At 39.9% G+C, this 20,083-nt stretch overlaps 1 protein-coding gene across 2 annotated transcripts in view; it reads right to left on the bottom strand.

Moving 5' to 3' along the window:
* Positions 1 to 374: 374 nt before the first annotated feature.
* Positions 375 to 20,083, bottom strand: part of LOC120913595 (fibronectin type-III domain-containing protein 3A-like) — a 125,924-nt gene continuing 106,215 nt past the window's right edge. For both annotated transcript variants that reach the window (XM_040323660.1, XM_040323661.1), the window contains exons 13-26: positions 19,694 to 19,868; positions 19,388 to 19,474; positions 17,215 to 17,353; positions 15,889 to 15,957; positions 15,575 to 15,693; positions 11,979 to 12,084; positions 9,821 to 9,996; positions 9,624 to 9,737; positions 8,265 to 8,414; positions 7,882 to 8,165; positions 6,537 to 6,749; positions 5,161 to 5,327; positions 3,075 to 3,196; positions 375 to 1,740 (exon numbers count right to left, since the gene is read on the bottom strand). In XM_040323660.1, coding sequence (XP_040179594.1) covers positions 1,423 to 1,740; positions 3,075 to 3,196; positions 5,161 to 5,327; positions 6,537 to 6,749; positions 7,882 to 8,165; positions 8,265 to 8,414; positions 9,624 to 9,737; positions 9,821 to 9,996; positions 11,979 to 12,084; positions 15,575 to 15,693; positions 15,889 to 15,957; positions 17,215 to 17,353; positions 19,388 to 19,474; positions 19,694 to 19,868 — 2,239 coding nt within the window. In that variant the 3' untranslated portion in view covers positions 375 to 1,422. The remainder of the gene's footprint in view (positions 1,741 to 3,074; positions 3,197 to 5,160; positions 5,328 to 6,536; positions 6,750 to 7,881; positions 8,166 to 8,264; positions 8,415 to 9,623; positions 9,738 to 9,820; positions 9,997 to 11,978; positions 12,085 to 15,574; positions 15,694 to 15,888; positions 15,958 to 17,214; positions 17,354 to 19,387; positions 19,475 to 19,693; positions 19,869 to 20,083) is intronic.

Here is a 20,083-nt window from a genome sequence, read left to right as displayed (position 1 = left end):
GTTACATGAACATAAAAAACTTTGCTCTTAAGAAAAAAAAGTGTAAAAAACTTCCTCCGCCAATTTAAAAACAAAAAACAAAAACAAACACACACAACATGCTACAATGCATGTACAAACGCTTGTTAGACCCGCAACGAAACTGTATGCCGCTTACAGCGCAGAAGTGTGAACAACCCCTACAACTCCACGTCTCGTTGTTTCAATAAAAATAATCACAGTGCTTCGTAACAGTCTTCCCAATTTCTCTTCACAACTATAACATTTACACTGACAACAGCCACAGAAAGACAACAAAGTGGAGGTGGTCCAGTTAGCAACAGGGCTTGGCAACACCAAATTTGTTGGGGTGTTGGGTTTTGCTCTATTTTTTTTTTTCTTTTTCCAAGGGGTAAGTTATTAACTTTGCTTTTGATTTAGCAAACACTCAATGTAGACTCCCGCTTTATTGTACACTTGGCAAGAGTTTAATATAAAAGTATTTTTAAATGTATTACAATGGAATCCCCAAAAATGTTTATAGACTGAAACATAAAAAAAAAAAAACATAAAAAATAAAAAAGTTCTAATCCTACACACTGGTGACTTTCTACTAGCCGTTTCACTGTAAGGTGCAGCAAGAAACTTTTGGTGAGCCTCATTTTACCCAAAATGCCAGAACAGGCTGCACATCACAAACAATGCCAACTGTCTCCAAATACATGCAGCAATGACACCTTTTACATATCAGAGTAGCATGAAAAACTTTTACCTAAATGCAAAAGGTATGTTATGTTTACTTCTTTACAAAAATTATCAATAAATGAATTTGTCATTTGCAGGAAGAAGAAAGATCGTGAAAACAAGAAACAAATAAAAAAAAAAGATGTGCAATGCAGAATATTTGCTAGGCAAAAACTAACGGTATACCATAATAATCTTCATCCAACATTTTAGATATCTGTAAATGCTACCATGTCTATTTTATAAAGGTGCAGTTTGATTTAGCTCTTCTCTGCTAAGGCCACGGGTCAGCATAAATACAGACATGGACACTTAAGTAACAAACCTAATCCTTTTTTGTAGGTTACGCCATGCAAAAGCTGAACGTTTGAAAAGGGACGTGCTTTTAAAGCAAATGGTCCATTATATAAGCGAAGAGCACCGTCTTGACCTTCGAGTTTGTTTTAAGGCATTTAACACCATGGCTCTAGAACACAGGATTGTACAGATCCCTCTCTAAGAGTTGCATGATGTTTTATGTTCCACAAATAGGAGGATTCTACTAATCCAGCCTCTTAATGAGTGAGCAGCAAGAATGGAAATGCACTTATATATAATACAATCATTTCCATCTATAAATTTAATTAGAATAATTAAACATAAATATTGAAAAAAAAAAATAATCTTTAGGAGTAATCTCTGGAACGCGGCACTTAAAATCTATTTAATTACAAAGTACTGGATGATGATGGCAAAGAGGAATGCAACAAGGGCAAACACGAGGAGGAGCAAAAAGGCAAACTGCTCATCGCTGAGAGGCTTCTTCTTGATTTTCATGGCATCTAATGCAGTGTTAGCACAAGGCAGATCTAACTCTTGTCTTTGAGATGAGAACGTGGTGCTTGGGCTGTAGGGACCACACAATTCTTGCAATCCATTGGTGTCCTGGTATTGCCGTGCCGCACAAACTCTAAAACGGTATTCACAGTTTGTCTGAAAGTTTGTGAAAGAGTAGGAGGTGTCTGTTCCTTTGTATACCTGATTAAACAAGAAAAAAACATCACTAGAAACAGTATAAAAAGGACACTATAAGTTATGCCAATTTCTTAAAGTGGATGAAAACACAATTTTTTATTTTTGCTGTAACAATGTACAGTATAAGATTTCCTATCATCTGTGTCCAGTCTTGCCACAAAGTTAATTCAGCTCTGAGCAATCCTCTTATTTTTTCAGTGAAATAAAACGGACTTACAGAGAAAAACCTTGGTCCATTCCGCCCCCTTGATGTGAATGACAGGTTATTTACATATCTCATGCACTAGCCTGAGGCAGGCATTATTTTTTTAATTCCCACCCCTTTTCTGAAGTCACGTCGTTTTTTTTCTGGATTTTGACTGGTTAGTGATCATAGCAGAATTCGGTGCAAAAAATACACAGAAAAAAAATGCATGTTGACAAGGGGAGTGTAGAGGTGGGTGGGGAGTCTACGGACATCACGACTCCACCCACCGAGATGCAGACAACAGACACACCCACAGAATCTGCAGTTTTTCAGTTCTCATAACAGTCAAAGGGGAGACATTTGACAGGCAAGGATACATGCAGGAGGTATCTATATCATTATAGATCAGCACTATGGCAGTATTTTAGAAAGGAGTGGGTTTACATCCACTTTAATATTTTGCATACAACCAATGCCAGAAGAAAAATGTCTCATAAGATTCAGCCTGTCTTTTGGTTTTCATGGTTTCTCAACCGATGATAATCTAATTGTATGGGTTTTGCTATATTATTTTACACTGATGTCTGCGATAAGGTCTCTCATTTCATTTGTCTTCAGCAATTGGATTACTTGTCAATCGTCTATGTAATACAATCCTTCTGTGTATGCTATATTATTTTTTTGCAAAAAAAAGCTTCAGTACTAACATAATAGTTTAATTAAACTGTTAACTCTACTAGTAGATCAATTGCTTTTCCACTTATTTTAACAGAGTGACAATGTAAAATAATAGAAGTTTTGGCACTCTGCAGACAGGGGAATTTTAGATAGATATATACATACATAATCTTGAATGATTTTAATTTACAAATAAATTGCATACAAGTAACAAATGCATTTAAATCAAACCCTGTAGTTGCAGCTACTCAATTTTTTATTTTGGGAAAAGGTGTTTAAACCATAAATATATGGCGATCCTTGTAAGCACCTTCTCAGTATAGTTTCTCCCAGTTCCCACTTTTACTGGACAGCTTGGCATGCATGTAAAACATTTGCATAGATTATAAATTACATTGAAAATGAAATGGTTTATAAACCACCATAAGGGACTATGAGATATCCACATGCAAATTAACTATCAGTCAATTACCTGATCAACCTCTTTTCCATTGGTGAGTTGAAGAATGTAAACAATTGCATCTCCCCTCATTGGCTGTAAAGGCTCCCAAGATACTTCACAAGAATTGCTGTCAATCTGCTGTATTCTAGGTGCTGCAAAACAAGAGGATTATTACATATGCTTCAAGACATGGCATTGGACACACTATTTTAAAGCTCCCTCAGTGCCAGTCAAAGCCCCTGTCACCAAATAAAATGGTTGGCTTACAGTCCCCGTTTACACTCGCCAAATTTGTTTGGGAGCCACGTCGCAGGACCGCGCAATTGTCAGTTAAAGCGATGCAGTGCCGAATCGCAAAAAGTGGCCTGGTCATTGACCAGCAATATGGTCCGGGGCTGAAGTGGTTAAATGTAACCATATTGCTACATTTAGAGGCTCCTCTCTTCTTTTTTATACTCAGTTGTGACATGACGCTACTCTTTTATCAAGACATCGCTTGTATATCAAGGCAAAATATATAAAAATATTTTGCTTGTCTTGCAAAACGCTCTCAAACCAAGTTAATCCTAAACCAAGGTTTTACTGTATTAAGGTGGGTCCAAGATGGTAGACTACATCAGAGATATGCACTCTAACTGTGGGGGTTGGGACTGCCTGAAGGAGGAGACATTTTGCTGTTCATACTTAGTATGAACAGATGTGTCTCCTCACCTCTGACAGAAAGGAGGATCAGTCTGTTTACATTGACAGATCTCCGTTCTGTGTCTCTCAGGAGCAATAGAGGGTGCCCGGTGAATATCGCGGGCATGCACATCTGCTCCGTTGTCATGCCTCTGGCGGCACGCGCCCCCTAGTGGTCATAAAGCAGCCAACTTATACCTACAGCGATTTTCCCATGCGAGTCAACCTGCCACAGTATAAATGCAGCAGCTGGTCATCTAGTGATTAAAAATAGCATGCTGAAGCAGGAAAGGGACTTTAATTTGTGTTAAAGACGAAGCAAGTGTAAAAAAAAAAAAAAAAAAGATTTTCCATTTTTTTGGGGTATGCAAATAAAGAACTTTATCAATGCAAAGACAGATATAGAACTGTTCATTCTCCCCCCTCAGTTGCCTCACATAAGCATAATAAATCTTACTTCACTTTCTTTGTCATGTGGGTTTCTAAGAAAAACTAATTTCAATACTGAATTTTGGTAGTGTTCAGTACTTCTCAGCTAATGCTTTTGGAGTTTCAGTAGTTCGTTTTTTATTATGTCTGAACTTTGGATAAAATAGTGAGGTGTGTAAAAACGAAACTCCAGGCAAAGAAAGGGAATGTAAATGAATGCAGCTCTGACTATATTAAAACATTTATAAGGAACATACTGGTAGGAGGAGAGAGCACAGTGAGGGGTACAGGTAAATGATATAAGTGGAGGAGATGCTTAAGGCGGTGGTTCCCCCTTAAAACAAATGTCTAACAATACATTTGGAAGACTGCTTACACTGCGGGTAGGCTGGCTTTTTTTTTATTATTTTTTCGTACATACCTCGATATCGCCGTTTCATCCCTCGACTTCCGGGTATGAGTCTTGTGGCGGTGGGCGTTCCTAGTTGATTGACGTTCCTCCGACCGATGCATACTTGATGTCACGACTTTCCGAAAGAAGCCGAACGTCGCTGCGCAGGCGCCGTATAGAGCCGACTCTATACGGCACCTGCGCAATGACGTTCGGCTTCTGTCGGAAAGTCGTGACGCGCAGTATGTGCCGGTCGGAGGAACGTCAATCAACTAGGTCCAGCAAGACTCATACCCGGAAGCCGAGGGATGAAACGGCGATATGCGATATGATCGAGGTATGTATGAAAAAAAAAAGCCAGCCTACCCGCAGTGTAAGCAGTCTTCCGAATGTATTGTTACAAATTTGTTTTAGGGGGAACCACCCCTTTAAGTTTGTAGGGATATTCTGTATACAAACGGTGTCCATAAAAGCCTTTAATATTTTATATAAATAGTGCACTCAATATTTTCTAGAAGGGTGTAAACCCATCTTTGGGTGTCATACAATAATTAATAATTTCCAAGCATTACATTTCACTTAAAAATAACTATTAGAACATACTAATGCTAATACCTTTTAGTGCTGGAGGAAGAGATTTGGTTGTGGCAAAACTGAAAACTTCGGAAAATGACCCATCTCCAGATTCATTATATGCCTGTATTCTGAAGTTATATGTAGTGGATTCATTCAGCCTTTGCACCTTGTATGTATGGCAGGGACCATTGTAGATTGTATAAAACCTGATAAAAAGAACACATTAATACAAAAGTAGTTTATTACAGTTCAAAATTGCAACACAAGTGGAATTAAATTAATTCCTTTCTAATCGGTGTGTATAGTAATCCAATTAATTAAAATTCTAGGGCTCACAGAGCTCCAGAACAGGACTCCTGCTTTCATATGAATTCATAAAAATATATGAAAATCCAGGTAATAAGATCCCATATAGACGTTAACATGTTAATATGCAAAAGTTCATTTTTAAATCTTCAGCCTTAATTAAAATAATATCCGGTCATTAGGTTAGTGTTTATACCGACCTGAAATCTGAAACAGCTCTATTTCATAACCCCCCCCCCCCCCCCCCTACTTAAAGTCCACCTCTTCCTCTGACTATGAAATACAATAAGACACTGCAAGGTTCAGCACGGTTGCTGTGCTTTTTTTGGGCTTATACTTAAAAAGCACCCACTAGTGAGACGAAGCCTGGATTCACACCTATGCAGTTTCAGTGCTTTTTGCATTTTGCAGATTTGTACTACAGCCCATTTAACATGGTTTCCTATGGAACACGTTCTGTAGTGCAGATCTGCAAAAAGCACTAAAACTGCATAGATGTGAATCCAGCCCAACATAAGCTTTCATGAAGGAGACCCCAATGCCACAATCTACAAATCATATAATAATTATGTAGGAACTGAAACTCACAGATTTATTTAAGATAAAGCAAACTTCATTTTAAAAAGCACTTATATGGCAAATTTGAGATTCCCTACTTAGTCATTGAAAGTCATTATCCTAAAAACTTCAGGTTGCTAGCAGTGCAAGTAGACCAACTAGTCCCAGCAGTCCCTGGTGGCACCTAAAGCTGTGTGCCCAAAAAGCTGAGGAACTGCCCAAGTTAATTGAAGGCCAACTATATCAGCAGTTATTGACTTTTTCTTGCTCTGTAAATGCATTATAGGAAAAGTAAACTTCTTATGAACTAGCAAGTTTAGTTCTAATTTGGAAAGGAACAACTGCAACATACTGGAAGTAATAAGCAAACATAAGTGGACTGTTGCAAGATTAATTAGTTGATTTGTTGTCCATTAGCTGCAACCATCACTGAAGCCTGGTAATTTAGTCTTGTTAAACAGTAACCATGCGGACATACTCTGCTAATGGTGGACAAATGAGAGCGGTGAAGTACGCATTAATCAGCTGCAAAGCTCTGCCATTCTACTCACCTACTTAGTTTGTCCTCCATTTGTAAATTGTACAGTGATGTTTCTGTGGCTAAAGCTTTGCTAGATCCATCCCCCCATTTTAGTTTAAGGCTCTGGTGACTGAAGACCACACATTCCAGATGAGGAGGGTTTGGAGGTGGAGGTTTTGTTTTGGCTTTAATATAGGAACTGTAAGGACCAGATCCTAATAAGTTTATGGCCTGGATTCGTATTCTACGAAGAGGAAAAAAAACAAAAATTTACATGCAGTTATATAAAAGTATAATAAATGATCACCATATCACATTGTAAACTTGAGCAACACTTGCAAAACAATTTCCTTTGTACGCTGGTTTTGTTGTTCAAGGGCAGGTTCGGTTTACAATAAAAACATACATTTTGGCGAGTGGAAGGGTTAAAACTACGATAAGTTTTGTATTTATGACGGTGCCTGGATGACATAAATTACACTCCACAGGTAAGGGATGTGAGAAAACTTTCTGAATGTTTGGCAGCTCAATAAGAGTTGAAAAAGCCAATATAAATAATACCCAACAATGAAATGTCTTGCAGATTCTTCAGCTCTGTCCAGATTCAAATTCTCAATTTTTTCAGCCCTTCTGAATGAAGCCCCAATTAACCTGTCACAACATATTTTCAAACAAATAAAGTTTTCTCTTCTGGACCTTTACCAGTGGAGTGGCACTTCTGTCTTCCAAGCTCCCGGGACTGAAGATCTGCCTACTAGACTCCACGCACTTGCACCTTTCTACTCTTCTCTACCCTAAAATAAAAAAGCCCCTGTATAAGCACCATATTTACCAGGGGCTTTAGTCTCACTTGTCCATGTATGCGCTGCGCAAACTGTTGGCGCTATATAAATCCTGTATAATAATAATAATAATATTGCCAGGCATCTTGCACTGACATATGCGAGGCAGGTGCTCACACATACCCAAAGTTCTGGGAATTTATTTCACAATGCGCCCAATAGATATTACAAGAAAAAGAAGACTACACAGGAAAGCCAAGTGGACCTTTTACTTTTTCCTGCTTAGGCAAAAAAAAATGTAAATGGTTTATTGCACTCCAATTGTTTTATCTGATTAATTTATACACAAATCTAAAATAATGATCAAAATTAACGTAGAACCTTTTATTATATAGAAAAGATGATTCTTTTAAAATGTATATAATAAATATTTCACTTAGATATGTTCTTCAGAAAGCAGTTTGATAGGAGACATTTTCTACTTGGCAAGTCAGAAATGCAAAAAGTTGTTAGTGCAATCTAGTGCAATCTAGTACATCTAGATGACAATTAGGGGCAATTAAACTAATTTTCAAGTTTTCCATAGGAAATTACCTGTAAGTGCGGTCAGGGATAAGATTAGTTAGGATACAGCTAGTGACATTCTCCACTGAGATCAGTTGCTTCTCCCCATATTCTATAGTGTATCCTGCAATATCTGACCCATTGCAGCATGGCTCTGTCCACTGAAGAGCAAGGCACTCTGATGAGGAAGGAAGAGGAGTTTCCAGGAGCTCTTCATCAACAACCTGCAGATCAACCACTGCAGCAGGTATCGATGGTGGTGTAGTAATAACTGCAGTGTCTCCAAACAGTCCAATACCTGCTATGTTGCCAGCCTATAAGAGAAAACATAAAAAAACATCACACTTTGTACTAAAATGTAGAACCACATTTCTAGCAGAAACACATTATTAACCAGGAGGTATGCTACAAACCTGAACTCGACAGTAATAGGTTGTAGCTGGTGTAAGTCCTTTGATATCATAGCTTGAAGATGAACCTGTATAAAGTACTTGCATACAACCTTCCATGCCTCCCCACTCCAGTCGGTATTCTGTAATTTCTGATCCATTACATCCAGGAACCTACGGGTAAAGGGGGAGGAGTTAGAAATCCCCAAAAAAGTTTCACCCCCATGTTTTTTCTCTCTAAATGGTTAGTAATTTAGCATTATGTAGTGTTGCAAGCTGTTGTGGAGCTTATTCCAAATATTTTGCCTAGCTCCACAATACTGATATCTGTAATAATTTGAAGCAAATGTTTTTTTTAAATACTGAATTCCAAGAAGATTCAAGGAATCTGTTGTACCTAAAAGGGTAATTTTAATTTGCTAGTCTTGAGATAGAACCACTCATTTCAGATACTACAAGCAGGTCCCCAACCTCTATAGCAGCACAGATTCCTCAAGAAAACACCCCAGTTTGCTGACTGGACAATAAAAGAGCAAAAGCAAAATTGGGACATCACTCTGCTCAATGCCCTCTTCTCCTGGCAGCACATTTACTGTAGGCACATGCAGCAAAGTATGAATGGTTCCTTGTGCTAGCTCTCCATGCCACCATTGCTGCTGAACAGAGGATTACTGGAAGCCAATATCAAATGAAATGTAGGTACTGGTACTAGCTGCAACAGTTTTACTGTTTACTGTGTTTTTTTTTTTGTTTTTTTTTAATCTGCCTGCTGGTATGACCTGCATTTAAGGGGCTCAGCATTTTTCATGGTGTAGACATCATCAGGACGTATGAGCACATAAACCAAAAGCTCACTTTTCACTATAAAAGTCTGAATTTTCAGTCTAGTCGGCGAAGGGGTTAAAATGTCCACGGTCTGGACATTTAGCGGCAACAGGTTGGACACTTGGCAGCGGCAGTCCAGGTTGCTGACCTGCGGGCTGCCAACCGCTGCTGTAAATGAATGATGCAACTGTGGGAGCAGAGCAAGTAAGACAGGAATGGAGATCACTGTAGAAGCAGTGACTACTTCAGGTATTGCCAGCCAACTTCCAGGGACATTGGTCAGTTATAGCATATGCATAGTTACTTTGGTCCAACGTAACCACATATAAAATATTTATACCTGGAATTCTCCTTTAACTGCGATAATTTAAAGCGCCACGATAGTTAACGATTGCAATTAATATCAGTTTGTGCACAATTGTAGTCCTTTTTTGTGAGCTGCAACAACTTTAAGATTAATATTGTGAATCCTTTTATAGAATTCAAGAACAGTTTTCATTAATTACAGGAAATGGCATGACTGAAGAGTAAATTAACATTTGGATTAAGTGTACTCACCTCCCAACTTGCTAGCACACAACTGGCACTCTTGCAGATTAATAATGGAACTTTACACCTCTCTGGAGGCCCTGGTGCTGTACTGAACGCTGCCGTATCAGAAAAGGGCCCATTCTACAAAGAAAAACTAATATTAAATTATCACAGAGATCAAAGTGGTGTACAGACTTATTTGTTTATTTTATTTCAAACCTTACCCCAGCTTTATTTGCAGCTTTTACCCAGAAACAATAAGTCTGCCCAGGTAGCAGATTGCCGACTGTGCATTCTAGGTCAGGGCCTTGGTACACAGCACCACGGTCTTCCTGTTCGGTCTTCGACATCTCTACGGTGTAAGCGGTTACTGCTGACCCACCATCCAAACATGGAGGCTCTGTATTAAAATAAATAGTTTTTCAGCTCAGTTTAACTATCACTCATCCACTTACAAGAAGACAGAACACTTACATAAAATGTACAACTTTCAGAGATTACGCATACAGCGTAAAATGCAAAGGTCCTAGAAAAATGTTGAACTTCCTAAAGCAGGACTTTTAGATAAAGGTCTTTATGCATCACAGCTCTTGAATAAGCCCAGAAGGTATCATATTGCAGAAATCCAACTCTTTCAGTAAATATGTTTTCTCTGGCTACATTGCAACCTCGGTGCTACAATTACACTTCAGGCTATAACTACATTATATGTAAAAATTTCCATAGTAGTGACAGCTTAAGTCCAAGCAGATTAAAAATGTTTTCGACCAATACAGTTTCTTAATTTTTAACTAAATGTATTATATATGGAACTAGCCAACATGCCTCAATGTGTCTTGACATCCACTTTCAGTAACGCTCAACTCTGGGTGGGGGAAATAAAAGAGTAGAGGCTGACCTCAGACGGTGGTTGTTGCTTCCTTGTCTAGTGACAAGGCAGGGTATGCTTTTGTACTAAGTCTAGGACGTGGCTGTGTTATCTGGTAGGGATGTCTAAATTAAAAGACTGAACAGAATTAAAAATCTTTTGGCAAGTAAATCTTTTTACAATCCTGCAAATCAACTGTATTTTAGCTACAACCTTTAGGCCTCTTTCACACAACCATTTAGCCACATACACTGGATTCCAAGGCAAAAAATCTTGCGCTGGAATGGCAGGTGCATGCTTATGGCTGCGGCCGCTCAACTTGTGCAAAGTATTGCCAGGCTGACAGGTGGCATTGCTGTTTGCATGTAGTTGCACACCAAGCAGTAACCTGCAGTTAGGGACAGGTGTCCGAACCCGGGAGCAGTCAGATACAAAAGTTCAGCATTGAAGGGATAATCAAATTGTTTCAGAATACTGATCTGGAGACGAGCCTCCTCTTTCCAACCAAGTCTCTTGCACTTAGAGTATCCAGGATTATTCACCAGCTCAGTAGGCTGGCACTTTTAAGAACCCTCCAGACCAGTAGGAGGAAAGATTTATCCAACCCTAGTGTTTGACTCGTCATCCACCAGGCCAGGGCAAGCCTTGTTTTGTTGGTCCAGCATGTGCCACAGGCTGAGGCTGCCTGCTTGTCTCGTACAGGCATAATGTTAAATTACAAAGGTCTGGAGTAAAACTGGGCAAAAGTAACTGCTTTGATTAAACCATTAAAGTGGATGTAAACCCGATTCAAGAAATTTGAGCTGGGCAAATATATCTGCAGTGTTTTCTTATCTCTCTTCTAAGCACTATGTCCCATAGCCGTCTCCTGCTCGGTTCTTTTAGCAGCACGAGAACTTTTGACAAGCTGTCACAGGAGATAAAAGCAGCCCGAGTTTTGTGTTGATGAGGAAGCTATAAATAGAATGACCCAGTAAGCTGCAAAAATTAGCCGTTTCTGGCTCTGCTGCAACTGCAGAAATCTGTTAGAAGAAAGACAAATCTTGATAGAAAGTAGTCTTGCTTCATTCAGAAGACAGAAGACATCCATTCCAATGGGACATGGGCAAAAAAACTGAAGCTTGATTGGAATAAAAGGGGTCACATACTATACGGCAAGAGCATAACTCTGAAGGAAAAACAAAGATTTACACAACACAGTTGTGACAAGTCAATATGAGTGTTCAGCAGCTAAAATGCGTTCTCTCCCTTCACTGTGTGATTGAGGGTTTCAGTAACAGTGTTCACAGTGCAGTACAGAACATTTCTGTGCACATTCATGACTACAGTCCCATATGATTGGGGAGCATGTGCTTTGGCAAATATTTGAATGCGTGCTCCTGCCAATGCCCATGTGCATTAACAATAAAACAAAGAAAGAAAAAAAAAACAACAAGCAAAGTTCTATGTACTGATCCACTAAAGCCTACTCCACCAGGATTAAAGAAAACAAAAAAAGAAGAGCTAAAACTCACCCCATTGTATGCTTAATTCCTTAGGTTTGGCTTTGCTAGCTAACCGAGGTGGTTGACATGGACCTGGTGGGACAATGGCTGTCTGTACTGTTAATGTATCAGAAACCTACAAAGAAATGAACAGACTCATTGTATATGACACACTTTCTTTATACAATCTGTACACTGATGAAACACTGAAAAACTGACAAATGTTCTTGAATACAGTTTCATAACAAAGTCATCATTGCCTCCTATAATATACAGTTGGTAAAGCTACACTCCATCTAATCAGCATTATATATAGGGACTACTTTACTTGCTAAAGCAGGGATCACCAAACTACGGCCCTCCAGCTGTTGCAGTACTACACATCCCATGAGGCATTGTAACACACTGACATTCACAGACATGACTAGGCATGATGGGAATTGTAGTTCCTGAACAACTGGAGGGCCGTAGTTTGAAGACCCATGTGCTAAAGGATTTGTATTTTAGTACCTCCAGTCCTACAATTAAAGGGGTTGGTGGAGGTACAATTTTTTCCCCCCTAAATAGCCTGCTTTTTACCTTAGTGCAGTCCTCCTTCACTTACCTCATCCTTCGATTTTGCTTTTAAAATGTCCTTTTTTCTTCTGAGAAATCCTCACTTCCTGTTCTTCTGTCGGTAACTCCACAGAGTAATGCAAGGCTTTCTCTCTGGTGTGGAGTGTCGCGCTCGCCCCCTCCCTTGGACTACAGGAGAGTCAGGACGCCCACTAACACACAGCTCCTTTATCTGAAACGTAGAGAGTGTCCCGACTCTCCTGTAGTCCAAGGGAGGGAGGACAGCACAACACTCCACACCAGGGAAAACGCCTTGCATTACTGTGTGGAGTTAGACAGAAGAATAGGAAGTGAGGATTTCTCAGAAGAAATAAGGACATTTAAAAACAAAATCGAAAGAATGAGGTAAGTGAAGGAGGACTGCACTAAGGTAAAGGAAACCATTTAGGAAAAATAGAATTGTACCTTTATAACCCCTTTAAAAACCCCAGCCAGATAGCAGAGCCAGATTAGTGACTGGACCTTCTCTACAATGCAGCACACCCAAATGGCCCCTACTGCCTCCCCATGAGTGTTGTAGTGCAAAGGATAATAGAAGACTGGTATTAAATTAAATACAGGAAAGCTAGTTGGCATTTAAAAATATATACCATATATATTTAAGTATAAGCCGAGGCACCTAATTTTACCACAAAAAAACTGGGAAAACTTATTGACTCGAGTATAAGCCTAGGGTGTCCATCTGCATGCCTCACTGTGCCCATGACTAGACTTAAGTCTAACATGGGAGTATATAGAAGGGGTGCCCGGGTTTGATCAGTGCTCCCTGGCCGTAGGTCCCCCAGATAGCAAACTTTGCACACTTGTAGAGAAAGAGTGGGGTTATATGTGTGCCAAGATTGGGGTCCAGGCCGGCACGTACCGGGTCTCCAAAGTCCGGGAGATCAGGTGCAAAAAGGTGACTCGAGTATAAGCCGAGGGGGGAATTTTCAGCACCAAAAAATGTGCTTAAGAACTCTGCTTATACTCGCGTATATACGGTATTTAAATTCTCTCTTTTTTTTTTTAAATACATCACTGCATTCACTGGTGAGGTTTTCCCCCTATTTTTCTGAGGCTTAGCTTTTAAACAGGCCACCTGGATACTATACTAGAAGAGGGGAAGTCCAACATTCTTTTTACAGTAAAGAGTATCATTATACATTGCAGGACTCTTATCTAGGAAGAAATAAATTAAACTCTGGCACGTGTCTCTCTTTATACTGTAAGAGACTTCATCTTTTCGCATTTCATCCTTGCTTATATTTTTGACGAAAGCGCAGCACACCTTTCAACCAGTTAAAATAACAGATTCTTAAAGTGGTTGTAAATGCCCTAGGTGTTTTATGGTTATGCATGAAGGTAAAAAACCTGTGTGAAGCAGCCCCCCAGCACCCCTAATACTTAGCTGAGCCCCATCTCAATCCAGTGATGCACATGAGAGCAGTGGGTCTCTGCCTTCTCGTTGGCAGACATTGGTTGACGCTATGGTCGATCACAGCCAGTGAGCCAATGAGGAGAGAGAGAGAGAGGGTGGAGGGCAAGTCACGCTGTGTCTGCATGGACAGAGAAGCGGCTCAGGAGTGAACCTACTTGGGCACCCCCATAGCAAGCTGCTTGCTCTGGAAGCACTTGGCGGGAGGGACCAGGAACATCATCGGGGGGCTCAAGAAAAGGAGAACCAGGGATGCTCTGTGCAAAACCACAGTATGACAGGTTTGTTATTCAATTAAAAATTCAGCCTTTAATATCACTTTAAACAGGTCAGCATTATTTTTATTAGGTCTTAAAGAAGAGCTTCATTTTTATACACAAATCCATTTACTATATCCAGGGATCTTTACTATATCCTGTCTGCATTGTACAACATAAAGAGCAGCATGCCTCAGATCAGCGTAAAGTCTGACTGTTTTACAGTCAACGTTTCTTCTATCTCTATCATGCTCTACCTATACAACAAACATTTTTGGCAACATTACTCCCTGAAGAAGCCGTCGTCAGTGAAACATGTAGAGGAAAATAACAATGTAGTCTTTATGGAAGAAAAGAAACATCTATATATTTTTTTTGCTGTATATGTAAAATGAAATAGTATACTTCTTTTAGGCCCCCCCTTTCACACTTGTACGACTTGTCCCACGATTTGGGACTGCAAAGTAGCATGACAAGTCGTTCCCCATGATTTCCAATGACAACCATTCATATTAGTAAGACTTCAAGTCATTCCGACTTCAAAGTAGTCCCTGCACTACTTTGGTCTGATTGATGCCAATTACACAGGCATTCCTTGAAATCGCGGCTGCGAGATTTCGCGACTTTAAAGCCGCACAATTTTTGAAAGGGGCCTTAGAGTGATTAATGTATCTTGAATATATAAAACTTAAGAAATTATGTTTCAGCACCCACAAAAATCCCACGTATGTTCTAGTTGGTATATATAATATTTTATAGGGATGTAGGTGCTAAAGTTTTGGCTGTATATACTACCTTTGTATCTAGCAAAGCTATAACTAAAATATCAGTTTTGGGTGGCCTAGTTCTTTAAAGTAAATTTTTGCTAGTAGAAATATGGGGAAGCTACTACTGACTTACGCCTGAAATGTCACCTTGCTGTCTTGCCAATTCAACAAGTATGCATGTCAGCCAAGCAAGAGTAAAGTCGGATGCCTCTTACTGTATACAGAAAACTACTAGATCAGTTAAAGTTGAAGCATGAAAACCAGGTAACTAGCATTTGAATAGTGAGGAATCAGCAATGGATGTCTCCACATTTATCTCAGGAAAGGTTTTCTTTAATTACTTTCCAGAGTAACCATTTCTCTGACAAGTTATTTGAGTCGATAAGGAAAAAAGCTATTTTTTAGAGCAGTACAGATCCATACTAATATAAAAACAGACTAGCTGTAAGAATCACAAAGGCCATTATGACAATAGGTTTCCAAAATACACAGAAAGCCATTTAAAAGCTCAATATATCTATTAATGATTAAAAAAAAAATGTTAATTTCATTGTAATACATTGATTCACTTACTTGACTTGAGCCTACAATGTTGGCACAGGACACTCGGAATCTATAGAAAGTACCAGGCTTGAGATGATCACATACATGTTCTCTATAGGACCCACTGTAAACCAAATCCCATTTGTTACCTGGTAAAAAGGGAAAATATGATCCACGTCACTACTGAATCTGCAGAAATGCTAAACAATGAATGAATAAAATTACTTTATGAATAGTAGCTGAAAAAGGCTTAAACATTTTAGACCAGAGACCGAAAAGATTGAATTGAAAAAACAAATAAAAGCACAATGCTTGAACCTTTACTATACAAACAAGCTACTCACCACTTGTACTTTCTGCAACTTCAAGGAAATACTGAAGGATTTCGGAGCCACCATTGTCCTTTGGAGCATCTTGAAGAAGAAAAAAAAGGGGGGGGGGGGGGGGGGGGAATCAGTCTTACTTCCAAATTATATGAGTTTTTGTGGATGTCCACCCTCTTCTGGAACCACTTAGGAGTTAAAACAGTCTTGCTGTCAAATAAATATAAATATAGGATAACTACATTAAATGCAGAAAGCCACCCTTGCTTGTGGTATGGTACTGCTGGCATCTTCCACAAATACTACGAGGAGCTTTCAAGTCAAACCAGGACTTTTCATTTTACAGGTAAAGGGATGCTAGCATGGCGGTACTACAAACAGTAGTAAGTGGCAAGTGTGTCCTATTACCGATAGGCAGCGCACATGTCACGGTCCAATTCCAGAGACCGTTAACCAAGATGGCAGACAACAGTGTTGCGTTTCAGCGAGCGTTTCTAGTGAACGAAGGCTTGAAACCTGTGGATATCCACAGAAGACTTCAAGGACAGTACAGTGATGAGACGCTCAGCCGCAGTACGACATTTGAATGGTGTAAACATGTGAAAGGTGACCGTACGTCCATCAGCAATGATCCCAGCTAATGGTAGGTCCCAGCCCACAGCAGTCATTCCTGTGAACATTCAGCTTGTGGAACGCCTGATGCTGGATAATCGACGCATCATCGCGAAATTGCACAAGAGACAAATCTTTCTGTCAGAAAGGTGAACACAATCATAAGCAGGCTGGTCCTAGGATGGTTCAGGCGTACTAACAAATGTTTCATGCCAAAGCTTTCCAGGCATTAAACGCTGGGATAGGTATATAAATGTAGCAGGGAAGCATGTTGAAAAATGAATGCAGTTTCCACGCCTTGGATTTTTTTATTTTAATATTTAAACGCAAAGGTCCCAGTTTGACTTGAACGTCCCTCATAGAAGTCATTAGACACACATGTTCAAATGAATGTGTACTTGTTCCCACAGTGAGAAGCAATAATTGAATTTAATTCCCAGTCTGGTTTGTCCAATGAAGTGATGTACTGTACATGGTATTCCTGGGTAAGCAGGTGTCTGACTCCCTCCCCTACTTCCCAAGGGACAGTACTGGTGCTTGAAATTGACCATGATTAGGCATCCAGCATTCTCACATAGGGACAGGGAAAGAGTCTTGTGTCGGTGTCAAATCACTTCTTGCTCATACGTTCATAGTGGCAGGGGTGCAAAGGAAAGTATAAACCGCTACAGGAAGCTATCTTTAAAGTGTGCATGTTGCTTTGCCTTACACATGCAAGCACCAGAATTGACTTACCCCATATAACTTTGATACTGTGTGCATGGATCTTTCCCTTTGTATTTGGTTTGCATGGAGGACCTGGCTTATCAGGAGACGTGGTATATTCTACTACATCGCTAGGACTACTTTTGCCTTCGCTGTTTACCGCAAATACCTGCAAGACACAAAAACATTTATATATACATACAGTATTACAACAGTTCCAGTGGGTGATCACTGAATCACCATTCTCTGTCCTAACATTTCCTTAAGATGCTCTTCTGAGGCCTAGGCACAGTGACTTGACTTTTGCTTTTAAAAGTTTTTTTTTTTAAGGATACATCTATGGAAAACTATACTGTTGCTTTACAGTTGGAAACTTTGGGAAACAGGTACAGAAGCAAGCCATACACTCCCACATATCAGCATTTAAAGCAGAACTTTTGCCCATGCCCACAATGCATAGGTTAACTGTTCGTTTTGTCCAGGTGCGCACCAAAAGGCTATACTTGCCCGATCCTTCAATCCTCTGGAAAACAGCACTCCCCCCATGTCTAGCAGTGGACTGTTCCCGCTGTCCTCACATCCAGAGGCGGACTATGGGCGTGATGACACCAGGAACAGTCTGACAACAAGAAGTGGGGGGGTGGGGTGGTGGAGGTTAGGTGCGGAGGGGACCGGAACGCCAGATTGGATAAGAATATCTCGGCTCTCCTCACCCCTAGGCAAAAACAAATAGTTAACTCATGCAGTGCGAGCATTGCCGCACTGCATGGGGGGACTTTTCCGGGAGTCCTTCTTTAATGCTTTAAACCCTGTGTTTAGGGCAAAAAGTGATTGTTATTTATTATTTTTTTTTTATTTTTATTTTTTTTAAAGAGCCTTTACAAACATATACTTGCCTCTCCTGTGCAGTTGGTTTTGCACAGAGCAGCCCGGACCCTCCTCTTCTCGGGTCCCTCTTTGCTGACCCTCCCTTCTTTAAATGCCCCTCAGCCAGCCACTTGCTACAGGGGCCATCCAACCTGAGTTAGAGCACTGTGTATCCAGACACGAAGCCCCAAACAGACCCTGTCCCTCTATCCCCTTATTGGCTGACTGATTTTGATCGACAGACACCAGAGCCAATGGTGTCGCTGCTCTATCTCAGACAATCAGAAGTATCCTGGATGGCTGAGAGGTAGGGGGTAGGTAATTAGGTGGTGCTGCTATACAAAGAAGGTTTAAGATCTTAATGCATAGAATGCATTAAAGCGGTAGTAGACCCGCAGCAGTTTTTTTTTTTTTTTTACCTACCTGAAAGGCAAAAGGCATAATGAGCTAGTATGCACCACATACTAGCTTATTATGAAATACTTACCTTGGAACGAGGCGTGGGGAACTTACCTGGTCCACGCCGAGGGAGATGTCATCTTGCCTCTTCGTGTCTTCCGGGTATCGCTGCTCCAGCGCTGTGATTGGCTGGAGCGGCGATGTCGTCACTCCCGTGCATGCGCGCGGGAGACGTCTTTCGGGCAAGGTCCGGCGGCTGCTGGGCCTTTAGCCGAGGATCCCCGCTGTGCATGCGCCGCTGCAGTCAGCGGCACATTGCAAGGGGAATATCTCCTAAACTGTACAGGTTTAGGAGATATTCTTTTTACCTACAGGTAAGCCTTATTATAGGCTTACCTGTAGGTAAAAGTGGTAGCACAGAGTTTACTACCACTTTAAGATCAAAAACCTAATGCCTTTACAACTCCTTTAAAAAGGTAAAGAGCCCTACATTTAAACCCTGTGTTGGGGAGAATCCAATGGAGTGTAAGAATTGCATTGAACAATAAAGTTATATCAAACGCTGATGTGTATAGCATGCTTACAAGTGGTTGTGAACTGGAGAGTAAATGAATCTCAAAACTTTTCTGGCACCCACTGTTGGTTGGTACATCTAAACTGATCTAAAGTAGTGCAGTTTACACAAAGCCTACATTTTTTTAAGTTAAATAGGAAGGCAATGCAAAGAGGAGAACACCAAGTAAACATGTTAAAGAGAATGGAAAATAAAAACTGTTGGTGTTAAGGGCAACAACTAGAACCCTTAAATTTTTAAACCAGCAACACAAAAGGGAATCAGACCAGCTTTGAGGACAACACAAAGTTCTGATTTCAAACATAAAAACCATTAAAATGAAGATTAAGGATTCTGTATCATCAAAATGAGGTAATAACTTACCCTAAACTTAAATAAAGTATTTCTTCTCAGATTTTTTAAAGTGCATATAAGATCTTCACTGTTTTGTCTAGGTTTAAAGCCATAACCCTGAAAGAAAGAAAATACACGTCTAAATTTCAGCTCTTAGATTTTAGTTTAGAATAGTTTCCTAAAAAATTATTGACTTAATTATAAATACCCCCCACCAGCTGACCAATATAATATCAATAGAAAATGATGGCAGTTTCTTTTAGGCGACAAACTCATTAATGAGCAGCTGTTAAATTCTAAGCTAGAAGAAATCAAAATGTTTACAAGATTACGTACCGACCCCTCCTCTTCCATTTCGAGGATATACGTTAGTGTCTCATCTGAGGTCATCTCACTGGGTTGACTCCATTCTAAACAAAGCCAAGTGATACCCGCTTGTCTGAGTCTTGGTGGCAGTGGGGCAGGTGGCACACTCCCTGCTGTGTAGGCGACCACTGTTTCACTAAATCCACTGGAAGATGAATGTTTTTTCATTATAGGTTTTATTTTGAGAACCCAAACTTATCAGAAAACTGTAATATGTTAAATAAATGATCATATACATCAACATTGAGGTCTTTCTCTTCCAGAAAATGATTTCAAAATAAAATTGAGACAGTATTTGTTTGAGTGTGACTGAGGGTTTAAAGGGGTTGTAAAGGTTTTTTTTTTTTTTCTAAATAGGTT

This window comes from Rana temporaria, chromosome 9, assembly GCF_905171775.1.
Source record: "Rana temporaria chromosome 9, aRanTem1.1, whole genome shotgun sequence".
In the NCBI taxonomy this organism is placed as follows: domain Eukaryota; kingdom Metazoa; phylum Chordata; class Amphibia; order Anura; family Ranidae; genus Rana; species Rana temporaria.
This window is presented reverse-complemented; position numbering and strand designations above follow the sequence as displayed.